The 14,027-nt window shown below is 45.7% G+C and overlaps 1 protein-coding gene across 2 annotated transcripts in view; it reads right to left on the reverse strand.

The window, feature by feature from the left end:
• MAP3K1 (mitogen-activated protein kinase kinase kinase 1) overlaps positions 1–14,027 on the reverse strand; it is a 70,764-nt gene that overhangs the window by 24,116 nt on the left and 32,621 nt on the right. For both annotated transcript variants that reach the window (XM_084802493.1, XM_084802492.1), the window contains exons 2-6: positions 9,731–9,881; positions 6,647–6,847; positions 3,405–3,605; positions 2,502–2,618; positions 1,946–2,094 (exon numbers count right to left, since the gene is read on the reverse strand). In XM_084802493.1, coding sequence (XP_084658619.1) covers positions 1,946–2,094; positions 2,502–2,618; positions 3,405–3,605; positions 6,647–6,847; positions 9,731–9,874 — 812 coding nt within the window. In that variant the 5' untranslated portion in view covers positions 9,875–9,881. The remainder of the gene's footprint in view (positions 1–1,945; positions 2,095–2,501; positions 2,619–3,404; positions 3,606–6,646; positions 6,848–9,730; positions 9,882–14,027) is intronic.

Raw genomic sequence — 14,027 nt, forward strand, 5'->3', positions numbered from 1 at the left:
GAATTTTTATTGCATGTATATGAGTGGTGTGTGTGTGTGTGTGTGTGTGTGTGTGTGTGTGTGTGTGTGTGTGTGTGTACACACCACATGCATGCCTGGTGCCTGGTGTCAGACCCTCTGGAATCAGAGCTATCATGGATGGTTGTGAGCTGCCATGTGTGAGCTGGGAACTGAACCTGGGTCCTCTGGAACAGCAGCCCACTGCTGGGCCACGTCTCCTGACTCTACCCTTTTTCTTTTCTTTTGAAATACCACTTGAAATCTTTATAAAATTAGATCCCCAGATGAATCTCCATTAGATTTTCCTTAAAAATATCTGAGTACAGGAACAAAAACATGCACAGTGTATTACAGTATGACAATTAAGCTTTTGTGCCTACCCGCTGATACATCAATGATCTGGGAACCTCAAATCCTGTCCCATAGTAAGAAGGTGACTTGCTCACCTTAGGAACTTCTGACTTAAGCTTTGGCTAACCAGCTTTAAACATTTATTCTCTTTCTCCAACACAAAGCAGAAGGTAAGTTTGGTTTCGGAAAGCTTGATAAGGAAAGACCAACTCCACCACCCTGCTCCCAATGCTCCCATTTATCTAGAAGAGACAGAGGGTAACACAGAGAGAGAGAGGCCTGGGCTAGGAATCAGGATCCCCACATCCTGGCCATGCTATTTCTTAAACGAGTCACAGCACCTGCTCCGGCTCTGCCATGTCTAAGCAAGCCAGAAGGTCTTTAGCTTCACAAATAACACAAAACACTCTAGGATTCTAAAGTCAATCGGCTGACAGCGGACTCAGAAACATTCATACATCTGTGTGTACACTCTGGGCCGTCAGCACCGCCTCCTGACGCTTGGCTAGTTCTGAGGCGGATACCATACTTAAGAGACTGTGATGGGATGGAGACGATGGGATGAGGATGGTGACCTGACACAGCCTGAGCTTCTCAAAGCAGGGTGCCCAGGAGCACGGATGCCTGTCTCCTTTCTGCAGTGACTGGGCCATCTCATTTTTACATCGAACAGGTATGGTCTCCATGTAACACTAGAGACTTGAAAACACCCACACTTATTATTTTAGGCTGCATTATGTATCCTTCAGAGCTCGTCTTTGTCATCTTTCCAGCACGAGTTTGTGAAACATCATAGACTTTAAGTAGTAACCGTGAGTCACGGCCACCGTACCTAACGACAACTGACCAGCCTACTTAACGAGAACATGTTTCTCTTCTCCCAGGGGAGGGTCCTCTGCAAACATCTATCAACGAAGAATTAAAGATCTATATTGAAATCTGGGGGCTGGAGAGATGGCTCAGAGGTTAAGAGGACCAGCTGGTCCTGAGTTCAATTCCCAGCAACCACATGGAGGCTCACACAACCATCTATAATGAGATCTGGTGCCCTCTGCTGGCCTGCAGGTGCTACATGCAGGCGGAACACTATATACGTAATAAATAAGTAAATCTTAAAAAGAAAGAAAAATCTGGTATTTGAAAATGGTTTTGGGAAACACTTTTGTCTTGTATATAATTTACTTATAAAAGAATAACAGATGTTTCCTTCTACTTTACACTGCCTTAGCTTCATTGTCTGTAGGACAGTGATAAAAATCAACCTAGCAAAGGAATAGAATGAAATAACGCTATCAGGGGTGGGGCTAACGGAACGTCTGACATGGCAAATTCTTTACTTACACCCACCACCTGCTTTCTCACAAGAATGGGGCATTACGTCAATTCCTAATACATCACTTCTAACGCCACGGTGTGGAGAGCAAAACGTCTCCGAGTGACCCTTAAACAGCCTTTGCCTTTGGCATGAAAAATAAGAAGCCGAGTCAATAATTTTATCATTGCATAGCAATTTAGCTAAGTAAGGTCTAAAAACTGTTCCTAAAATTAAGGCGGTAACACGGGATCGAGGCTCAGCTTTGTGGCGAGTACCAACCTGTTTTCTGAACTAGATGTGGACGCGCTAGACGATGACAATGTGTGAGAATTTGACATGCGTGAGACAAACTTCTGGATGGTGTTCCGAGAAGGAGCTTTGATTCTCGAGCTACGCCTACTGTGGTATTTCTGGAACAAACTCTCAACCTGACGTTGGAGAAAGACAGTGTCAATGATATTGGTGCCACAATTATGCATATGAGGAGGTGAATTTATTCATCTTTATTTGCATACGTTTTGCACAAAGCTGATTTAAGAACTTCAAACAAACAAACAAAAAAATGCAATTTACTAAGGGCAGTGATTTTTTTTTTTTATGCAGCAAGCCAGAGCTGACTGCCTGTTACAGTTTAGGAAGAAGAAAACTCAAGCCATTTATCACACCAAATCCCCAAAGAACCTTTGAAGGTGCCAGATAACTCTTACGTGGCTTTGCATGTCCAACATGGTCACCGTCTACTTAAAGTCAGCGCTCTTGGAAAAATTTCAACATGTGCTGTACAAATCTGTTGCCAATTTAGCCCTAGAGTTGCATATTAAAAAAAAAAAATTACCTCAAAGTTTTTTAAAGTTTTTCTCCATAACATCGGGTCGGAAGGCTCCAGCTGAAACACGCGGAGCATAACAAACAACAGGTGGATGCAGAACACTCCACGGCCGCAGCTGCAGTTCTGGGGAACAGAAAGGACACCGGAGGGTTAACGATGTCTAGCCTGCTCTGGCGTCTCTAAGTCGGTTTTATTATTAAGCTTTCTACTGATATTCCTCATTATTCTCACATGTAAAGACATAGGTATTTCCACGCACTGATTCTATTTCAACGAATGTTGTCAATAGATTAAATTTATTTTACTCAAGGTATTAAGTTATGGCAAAAACATCATACGAGGCCTGGATGCATCTTAAGCTCACTTTAATTTACGAAACAGAACTAACTCATCCCAGGCCTTATAGAACGGAGAGCCAGGCGCAAATGTGCCTGTAACTTTAGTACTTGCAAAGCTGAGACACGGGAGGATCACTGTGAATTCAGGTCAAGCCAAGGCCACAGAGTGAATCTGGAGCAAGCTAGGTGGCATACTAAGGCCCTGTTGCAAAACAAAAACAAAAACAAAAACAAAACAAAACAAAAAACACCAAAGGGAAGACCAAAAGAAACCTATGTCTGGGGCTGAAGTAACACTCGGATAGTCAACAGAAAGCTGTGCATTCAACTTCTAGACACACACACAGACACACACACACACACACAGATAGACAGACAGACACACACAGAGACAGACACACACAGAGACAGACAGACACACACACACAGATAGACAGACAGACAGACACACACAGACAGACACACACACACACAGAGACTCACACACTCTCTCTCTCTCTCTTAAATGATGTTAACAGTACATAGACTTAAAAATGAACCATATAAGATATAAGACAGTGCTCAATATTACCTGTGGCCCAATAAACACACGGTATTTATTGTCTGGACTGTCTCCTCCAATGAGGAATGAGTTGGGCCCTATCTGCTGCAGGAGGTACAGCCTGGCTCTCATCACTTTGTTCACGCGGCGGCTCGTCTCCTCTGGGCTGTACGGGGAGAAGCCATCTGGTGACGGGGCTCTCCGGGGCGGTGTGATCCTGCCGCTCTGAAACTTTACAACATTGGTTGTTTTTGTTTTTTGTTTTTAAACTAGGTAAATGTCTCACTTCTTGATAAGACATTAACATTCAAAAACAGAAAGTCATAAGGTGGATTATATTCCCAGAAAAAAAAAAATTTCACGTGTGAAGTGTAACAGAGAGCAAAATGGGAGTTATCCGACACACTGATTTTAGGACTCACAGAATCTCAGTCATTCCTAGAAGTCATGATGACTCTTTGCCTGAGAGACAACCAGATGGGTCATCTTACAAACTCCTCCATAAACCTGGCTCTTCTAGAGAACCAGGTAAATCAGAATTAACGGCATAAAGCGTGACCACCGCCAGCACGTCCACCCAACGCCACGTCCAGCGGTAAATGTAGACACGCAGTCTCCGGGCTTGTGGCTCTCTCGGTTGCGTTCACAAATACTGCCACGGAGTCCGCCCCAGCCACACTGCTAAGACTCCTCCTCCAAAACTCCCTGCTGCAGGCTGACTAAAACCTCCTGAGGTCAGACTCACAAACTCGCCACGCCACTCATTTCTTGTCATCAGCGCCCAGTCGGAATTACAGTTGGTGGAGATGCCTGAACTGAACACTCAGGACAGAATAGACCAACACCCTGTGGCGGTGTGTACAGTGTGCAGCTGTTGTGACAAACGGTGTGACAGGTTCCCACCACTAGGGATGAACTCAAGAGAAGTCGAAACATACCCACACACAACTGGGTGAACAGAATGCTGTATTCAGTCGCACAGAAGAATATTTAACACTTGAAAATGGAGCACTGATGCATGCTGTGACAAGACCAAAGTCAAAGGTGCCTGCCATAAAATACTACCCATAAAAGGCAAACACATAGACGAAATAGGCCAGTGATTGCCTCCGGCTAATGAAGAAGCTGCTGTTAGCAGGAAAACTGTAGATAACAATTGACTCGGGCGAAGAACCATGCCATGAATTGGGCGGCCGTCAAAACCTAGAGTTTCAGGGAGCTGACTTAGCCAGCTTTTTATAGGCTGAACACAAAGCAACGTGAAGCAATTGCTGGACCGGCTATGGCGAGCCTTTGCCATATTGGGGTGTGTGTGATAGGCACACCTTAGTTACATAACAAATAGGCTGTCTGTCTGTGATTGGTTAAAGCTCAGATTTCCAAGTACAGAAACAACTCCAGCTAATGGCGTCTAGCTTGGCCTTACTGCACTTTTAGAGCAGGGTGGTTGGGGAGGTGGCGCAGGCAGACAGGATTCTGTTCATATTCGTCAGGGTGCTCCTTCCTTGGTGCCTCGTGAAACCAAGAGGCGAATGGGGGCTTGAGAAGAGCTTGTGTGCCAGGAGGTAGACTGAGGCTGCCCAGATGGCTTTTGCTTTGCAAATGAAACATGAATGGAGAAGCAGCCATGAGTGGAGAAGCAGCCACGAGTAGAGAAGCAGCCATGAGTGGAGAAGCAGCCTTGCCTTGAGCAGAGGCTATCAGGAGCAGGGACAAGCTCCTGTCTGCAATGCTCAAGTGTTATGATTTAGTTACAGTTACAGTGCTAGCAATACAAGTGCACGTTGGATGGACTTATGTGCTTTAGGGACCGTGAGGGAAACCTAACATTTCCTTGTACTCGCTGCCACTCATTCACCCGCTCTTCACACGTGCAGTCTTTTTTGCTGTCTTATTTCTTTTATGTCTGATTTAATATAAAAAGGTGTATTTGGTCTGCTGTGATATGTGTTGAGTAAAAGTAGACATATTTAAAAAAAAAAAAGAATCTGGCTACCAAAGGAAGGAGTATTTTGAGAGCCTTTGCATAAAATTATGCCTGTTTTCTACAATAGTATATGTGCCCATCACACCCAAAGCTCAAAGCTCAAACAGCAGGCCCTACTTTCTTTTAGATCTATTTACTTATTTTATGTGTGTAAGATTTACCTACATGCATGTGCACTGTGTATGTGCAATGCCCAGGAAACCAGAAGAGGGCACCAGACTCCCCTACACTGGGGTTTCGTGCAGTTGGGAGCCACCTTGTGGGCGTTGGGGAGAGCAGCAAGTGCCCTGAGCTGCTGAGCTCTCCAGCCTCATGGATGTAGCCATGAGTGGGAAAGAATAGTTTCTAACTGGCATATTACACCCAGATGGTACACTTCACAGCCTGGATGGACCCTATGAGTGAGTGTTTCAACATGTACCAGTTATCTGGAAAATACTAGTGTGTCTCAGAAAAGTCTAAATACTGAGAAACCGTCAAGCACAGTGGAAGTTGTTTTAAATTTAAATTTAATTTTTTTTTTTTTTGCTTTGGAACCTTAACTTTATCAGTAGATAAAAATACTTTATTTTCTTTGAAGAGAGGGGTTCATTTAGTTCACGTTAGGGGAAACGTCTGCTAAATACATGCCTGACGGACCATACTTTGTTAGCCATTCTTTTAATTTTGTTCCATGCAAACAGCATGACTAGCTCATCTTGCAACTCCAACACTTGCACGGGTGTCTTTCCTTGAGACGGTGAGCATACTTTAATGTATGGCAGAGGTGCTTCATGCAATGTCCCATTTTACCAGGCATCACAGAATAAAGGTTTAATAATCGGTGAAATTAAAAAAACGTAATTTCTATCTCTTTGACAAAGGTATTCTTAAATCAGTGTAGCCCTTTCTTTCATAAACAGTATATAGCAACGAAGAACACAAATTCTCTAAGGTAGGGTAATGCTCGGGGCACGAGATATGAAGATGCCGTAACAAAACTGATTATTCACACAGTGAATACAGGCAAATAGAGGGAGACCACAGTCCTAATGCCGTAGCCTAGTGTTAAATGGGGCGAGCGCACCAGCACCTCGACAGTCACTGGTGTACAGAGGAGGCAGGCTGAGACATAGTGGGTTTAGTACAGAGCTGGCTCTGGCCTGACAGACCCCACGAAGCCTCTCATGGGTCCGCCGTCAGTCTCCAGACCACACTTTGAAAACTGCTGCTCTGTGGCACACAGTGTGGTGAATAAGATGAAAAACGACCGACAGGAACAAACTGGGTTCAAATCTTAACTTACAGGCACTGGGGAGACCCGTTTCCGTCTCACTCCCGGGGATTCAGGCTTCGCTGAGCGCCCTGACGGGGAGCTGCCGGGTGACGGGCTGCGCCGGCCTTTGGGGGCTGGTGAGGTGGAGCTCGCCTGGCCCTCTCCTTGAGGCTCAGCTGACAAGTTATTCATTTCAGATCCATCTCCCTTGATAGGGATCGGTTTTACCACCTGAAGAGAAGGGAGTTTATCATTTTGATTACTTGACAATATACAAGAAGTACACTAGAACATCATAGAGTGGAAAATGAATTTGGGTAATTATACTCTATTAATTACTACAAATATATCAGGTAACAGGTCCCATTTTATTTGGTATTACTTTATGCCACTAGTGTTGGGAGACTATTTTTACTTACACAAATGTCATTATTTTGTGTTTATACTGATTAAGGTTACCCCGCCTAATTACAGAAAAACTACTAGTTGTTTTTTATTGCATTCTTTAGCTGATTTAATATTCAGAATCAACTAGAAATGCAAAAAGATTGGCATTTCAAGAATTATTCAATAAAGCTGAAGATCTTTTCCTTTGTATTTATTTTGAAAAAATGTAGGCCATAAAAAATATAACAATGAAAGTCAGACCCCCACTCTCCACTCAACTGTCGGGAATGTCCTGTCCATTGGCTAGATCTGGGTAGGGGTTTGAAGTTTACGGCCTGTATTGTCCTTGGCTGGTGCCATAGTTTGAGCCAGTCACAGTCACAGGGGAGGGGAGTAAGGGGAAAATGGGAGGGAGGGCGGAATGGGAATATACAAGGGATGGGATAACCATTGAGATGTAATAAGAATAAATTAATAAAATAAAATTTAAAAATATATAACAACGGGTATTAATTTAAGTAGTCAAATGCAGTTCAATGATACTAAACTATTATAAAAAATGTCGTTTTACAATATTTCTAAGGTGCAGCTCAAGAAGCCAGGGAAGGCCAGGGGGGCACGGCGCAGTGGTGCAGAGATCGCACAACACGCACGGGGCCCTAGGCTCGAATCTCACGACCAAGGGGGAAAAGAATGATTAAGGGGCAGGAAAAAGCCAGGGAAGCTTCGAGCTTAAAGACCAATTTCTTAAACTGGAAACATGCAATTTACACAGCCTGCTGCTGCTGCTGCTATTGCCATGTTTAAATATAGGCCTCTCAGACCAAAGCTGGACACGCTGCGTCCTCAGTACAGCTGACATCTACGCCTTCGCGCACCTCCTCCTCCGTACAGCACGACTTCACCTGAGGAAGACTCCCCCATCTTCTAAATTTCGGTTAAAATTCTACCGCTCAGAAACACAATGCAGCCTACATTCCTTAAAGCTGTTGTTTGTTTGTTTGTTTTCTGAGACAGGGTTTCTCTGAATAAAACTGAATAAAAAAATAAAACCAAACACAATTAGACCTCCCAAGTAGGCAGTAAACTTCTTAAAGGATAATTTGAAATCTGTAAGCCATCAAATGCAGGGTGGACAACTTTGTTCAGGGGTTATTATGGTATGCTCCCAATTCTACACATCTCTCCTCTCGTTCCTGCTGCCGACATACACAGGCAAGGGAGTTAAGTGTTTGCTGGAAAGTAGATAGTGAGGGGGGAAAAGTTGTGTTTAAACGATCTAGCGTAAATGTGGTTGGTTTTGCTCTACAACACTGAGGAACCACTCCGGCTCCAGGGGCCTGGAGAGGGCACGCTTTAACTTCCGAAGGCTTTCCCTGCTCACAGGTTCTTTTCTGACCCAGCAGAGACAGGCTCCTCTTCACTGCCGCCTCTGCAGCTGCTTTGGTAAAAATGTCCAGGCATGGTTCTAGATTTGTCCGTCTTTTGCAAAGACTAAGAGGGTGAAGGGCCCCGCCTCATGCTTCACGTGAAGGAAAAGCATGCAGAGGCAGAGCTAAGCATCATGGTAGGGGAAAAAAAAAAAAGATGGTGGGAGAGACAATTAGATTTTTTTCCTGTGACATTTGCACAACAGAAAGCAGTGAGGGGAGGGAGTCCAGAGCCTCAAGGCCGACACACTAGAACAGTTAGCTGCGAGCTGCAAGCTGACTGGACCCAGTCCTCAGACAGTGGTGGCCACCTTGGCCCAGAGCAGCCACTAGTCACTCTTAACTGTCAACCAATGCTGTCAAAACTGTCAACATACATAACTGTATGTAGGTGGCTAATGTGACTGACAACTAAATTTAAACTTCTGTGGGGTCAGGGATGGCTCAGTGGTTAGTGACACTGGCTGTTGCTCTCCCAGTGGACCCCGAACTTGAATCCCAGCACCCACATGGTGGCTCACAGCTCTCTGTGAATTCAGTCCCAGGGGATCCGAGGCATTCTTCTGGTCTCTGTGGGTGCCAGGTTATGTACATGACACATGGACAATATGCAGGCAACACACTACTAAGACACGCAAAATAAAATTTCAAACTTGAAATTTTTATCTTCATGTTTGGTCTGTTTAAACTTAAAACAGGCCCAATGGGATGAAGAAGAAGGCTAGAAAATTCGTGGCAGGGTTTAGCCAGGTCCTGGCTGCAGTGTAGTAAATCTTATCATTGCTATCTCTACTTCAGAAGAGAAACATAAGGCAAATGTGACGGAGAGACTGGCGCAAGGCACCTCTTCCTTTGCATGAATGCAGAAGCGCATTTCACAACAGCGTCCTCAGGTCCTCAGCCGTTTGCGCAGAAAGTCCGGCTCAGGGCGCAGTGTCCTTATCCATCTTAACCTAGTTGTTCTTGTGACAAAAGTTTATCTTTAACCCCTGGGTCTATTTAATCTGATTACCCCCCCCCACCCTCCTCCCTGCTTTCCTGAAAGACTTCTAGAAATAAGATTCTTAAGACCTTATCAGACATAAGACATCTCAGGTAAGTTAGAATTGTTATTCAGAAAGCCCAGTGTGAAACTCCTCAGGGTACAGACACTGGCATTAGAGGGCGGTGTTGCTTTAAGCACTCCATTAACACATCCTATGGAGGTAGTTAAGTAGCTTAATGAGCACCTTTGGTTAGGACTTATTTCAGGCAAACAGGAAGCGGAGCTTCTCACTTCCGCCCCGGGAGCACTCACCACAGGCCCTCTCCTGTTTCTCCTCTCCAGCCACTCGTGTTTCCAGGCAGGCATGCAGGTCGCCTTCAGCTTCTCCCTGATCACCCGCTCCTCTGGCCGATCATCCATCTTGTGCAACCCTTTGAGGGTTTCTTTATTCTCCATCTCTCGACTAAAACCGAGGGAGAAAAGAGGACAAAGAGAAGAGTCAGACACAAGGAATCATCTCCAAGGACAAGTAGGTTGTTTTACAAGCTGCTTCCAGGTACCCGAAAAGATAGCTATGAGACGCATAAAAAGATCTGAGGTGGTGGGGTGTGGTGGCGCACGCCTTTAATCCCAGCACTCGGGAGGCAGAGGCAGGTGGATGCTGTGTGTTCGAGGACAGCCTGGTCTACAAAGCAAGTCTAGGACAGCCAAGGCTACACAGAGAAACCCTGTCTCAAAAAAAACAAAGATTTGGGGTAAGGCATGAAAGCAATGCACATTCTGCTTTATCGTGTCTAACGTGGCTACTACTCAGTGGTATCAATTTTAACAGCATCTTAAAAAAAAAAGCTTTACATGGAGGTTGTAGGCTTAGTGATACTATCAGTGCAGGTCCTCTCCTAGCAGCTGCCAGGATGAATCCAAGACGTTAGCCGCTGTTTTAGCCGAGACCGCCCAGCACGCCAATATTGTAATACGCAAGAAACAAATATCTGGCAAGTGCCTTGCTACCCTTAACCCAGAGTTTCTAATTACTCATGTCAACGTACAGAAAACCTGGCAGGTATGTTTATCTTCTATAATGACTGCACAGGACAAACTGCACGGGACTTAACTGGAGCAATATCCTGAAATCACTGCCTGAAGGATCAAGTCCTGGAACGCACGTGAACACTAAGTCTGCGCGTTCCTGGAACGCACGTGAACACTACGATGGAGCCCTCGCTGTACTCCATAACTGGAGAGAGGAAGTGGCCTGCTACCAACGTCTTGACCTTCACTGCAGAGTAACGAGTCTTAATTCCGAGTAACGGAATTAAGAGAATCTTTGAGCTAGGAGCTTTGGGGAACTAATCGGACAATGGCTAATAGGCAGAAAGCCACGCTGTGCAAGAGCACTAGTCTCCATCCATGGACACCGTCTCCACGGATGTGCGTGCCCACATACACATTGGGTAGACTTCAAAGCCTGCTTCCTAGGGAGGCTAAGTACCTGTCTTCTGGGAGAAGTATCGAATTTTAGAGTTCTAAGCTGACTTCAGTAACTATTTTTGGAAAGCCAGTCAAGGTACAGAATAATGATTTTTCTACCCTGACAGGAAAAGGGAAGCACTCGTAGAAACATCAGAAATGATGACCTTGTTTAGGAGTTTCCCAGCTGATCCCAGCTCAGAAGCAGCAGCTTCAGCAAAACAAAGGGAAAACAGGGTAGACAGGAGCAGGGACGAAATGCTCATCGGCTGTGGTGAAACACTGGCATTCTATTCTGGAGCCAGGAGGTACACGGCAAGCACGGCGTCAGACACGTCTTTGCGGATAGTATGCATACACACATATACACATACATACAATATATATCTGTATTTTCTCCCCTGCTAGAAATACTCTTTCCTATCTTCCCAAGTCTTCAGTATAAGATTCCCTACCACAACTCTATAGTCTATAGCAGGCTTCATATCCACTGTAATACGATGTAAAATTGAGTAGCTAAATTTCTGCTTTCCTCACATCACTGGGAGATCTTACAGGACGGGCTACCTGTTTTTCACCATTTTCCTACGGGCAGTGCCAAGTGTGCTGGGCCTGATACACTGTATCTTTTAGTGTGTATGTGTGAGAAAGAGAGAGAGAGAGAGAGAGAGAGAGAGAGAGAGAGAGAGAGAGAGAGAGAGAGAGAGACAGAGGGGGGGAGGGAGAGAGGAAGTGGGGCTCTCCTTCTGTTGTGCACTGAACCCATCCTGGAGCTGCTAGCTGGCTGGTCTAACAGTTTGCCGTGGTTTGAAGACACTCTATACTGAGATGGCAGTGTACATCTTGTATGGCTCACTCTGTGAATTTGAAAGGGGGGACACCTGAAAAGTGTCACTGCATAAAGGATGGCATCAAAATAACAAAGAAGGAACAAAGTGGAGAGTCAGACCTCAGGGAGGAAATAGCTAATGAGGGAGAAGCAATAAAAATAGGCACAAGGGTTGCACTGGGTCCCTCGGCAGCTATTAAGACAATTAGTGCTACCCTAACACTGCCCCAAGGGACAAGCTGCAACTCCCTAGGGGCATAGGCATGTCTCAGCGAGGGAAGCGGGTTTTTTTGTTTTTTTGTTTTTCCTTTCTGGATTCTTTAATCAGGTAAGCCAAGATTTCAACGTTATTTATTAAGAGGAGTTTGCATCATTCCTAAATTAATCTACACATAAAATCAAAAGTGTCTAGTCTGGAAAGAAACACCTTAACACACTCTACTCCCTGTGAAAAATCCCAAAGAGCTCGACTGTGACTTCAGCCCTGCATGGCAAGGACACTCGTGCAAGGTTCTCAATGGCACTCAGAATCCCGGCCTGGAAATACTGTGTTGACTACTGACGTGGAGAAATCCCTGACAGGCTACATAACTGCAGAAAGGTTGATGTGTGCTGGAGAGATGGACGGCGCAGCAGGCAAAGGCACCAGCCTGACTGTGCGAACCAGTCTTGGGACACAACGCTGTAATCCCAGCACCTGGGATACGGAAGCAGGAAGATTCCAAACTCCAGGCTAGCCTGGGCTACATCAATCACATCCCCCCCCTCCCTCTCCCTCCCGCCTGTCTCTCTGGATTTTTTTTTGGTTTTTAGACAAGGCTTTTCTGTGTAGCCTTGACTGTCCTGGACTTGCTTTGTACACTAGGCTGGACTGGAACTCACAGCGATCCACCTGCCTCTGCCTCCTGAGCGCTGGGATTAATGGTGTACACCACCACGTCTGGCTCAATGCTCTTTTTTTTGATGGCAACCCTTTTACTACCAGAACGAAAGGAGCGCACCAATCCTTCTCATTGCTAGAGGACTTCTATGTAACAAGAGCTACTAAAACTGTAAAGTCCAAACACAACCACTCCGGCTACGGACAGCTTAGGTAACTGGCGCAGGTCAGTACTTTTTTAACAGTGCAGACTCTGGACAACCATACAAAGGAAGCTCTTGATTGGCCTGGTGTCTAGAAGAGGAACCGCGGGAAAGTCCTGGGTTATCTGAGACAAACGCAGCTCACAGCCATGTGTAAGCCCTCACATTTGCTACCAAGCAGAGCGGAGAGTGAGGGAGGAACTACTTTCCCCCTTGGCAGATAGCAGCCAGTGTAGGACAGAAACTGAAGGCCAGGAAAGAGCGGCAGTGAGTGGTGACTGAGGAGCCCTCCCTGCACAGGGCACAGCACCAGCTGCTCCAGCGGAGTTAGGCTTGGTTCTCAGGAGCCCAACTCGCACTGCCCCACTGCACGGGAGAGACAAGCAAAGCAAGGGGGATGGGGGCTTGTCTACAGGTGACAGAAGGAAATGAGTCCTTGCAGGTGCTAGATGTGAACATGTGCAGACAGAAAAGCGAAACTGAAACCCCCAAAATCTGTATTTCAAAATTGAGATGGGTGTGCCCCCCTCACAGCAGGAAGAGCCACAGGGAAGGGCAGTCCTTCCATTGACGCCAGAGGTAACGGCTCACACTACCAAGGCAAGTTCATAGATTTTATTCTGTTATTCAGTAACACTCGGCCTTGAGAGATAAAACCAAAGGATGCCTATTTACCTTACAAGAAAAAATGAGTTAATGTCTCCTACCTTGGATGAACATTCTCTTTGGAACAACAACAACAACAACAACAACAACAACAACAACAACAACAACAGACCTGTGACTACTTCTTCCTTTCCTTTCTTCTAGATGTAGTGTCACTCTGTAGCTTAGGCTACTCCTGCCTCAGCCTCCAGGAGTGTTTGGATTATAGGTGTGACTGTTAGCTTTTTTTTGGGGGGGGGGGGTTTCTCTTGTAGTCCTGGCTGTCCTGGACTTGCTTTGTAGACCAAGCTGGCCTCGAACTCACAGCGATCCACCTGCTTCTGCCTCCCGAGTGCTGCTTCCTCCACCATGTGGGTTCCCAGGCTCGAACTCAGGACATGAGGCTTGGGTGAGAGAGGAGTCATAGCTGAGCTGAGCCCTTGCAGCGGCTCTCCTTTTTGTTCTGAAGTAGGGTTTTGCTATGCAGGCCATTCTGGCTTCAAACTTTTCATCCTCCTGTCTCAGTGTCCTGAGTGCTGGGGTTAGAGGTGTGTACCACCACAGCTGGCTCCACCATGTTAT

This window comes from Acomys minous, assembly GCF_964271855.1.
Source record: "Acomys minous genome assembly, chromosome: 11".
Classification (NCBI taxonomy): Eukaryota; Metazoa; Chordata; class Mammalia; order Rodentia; family Muridae; genus Acomys; species Acomys minous.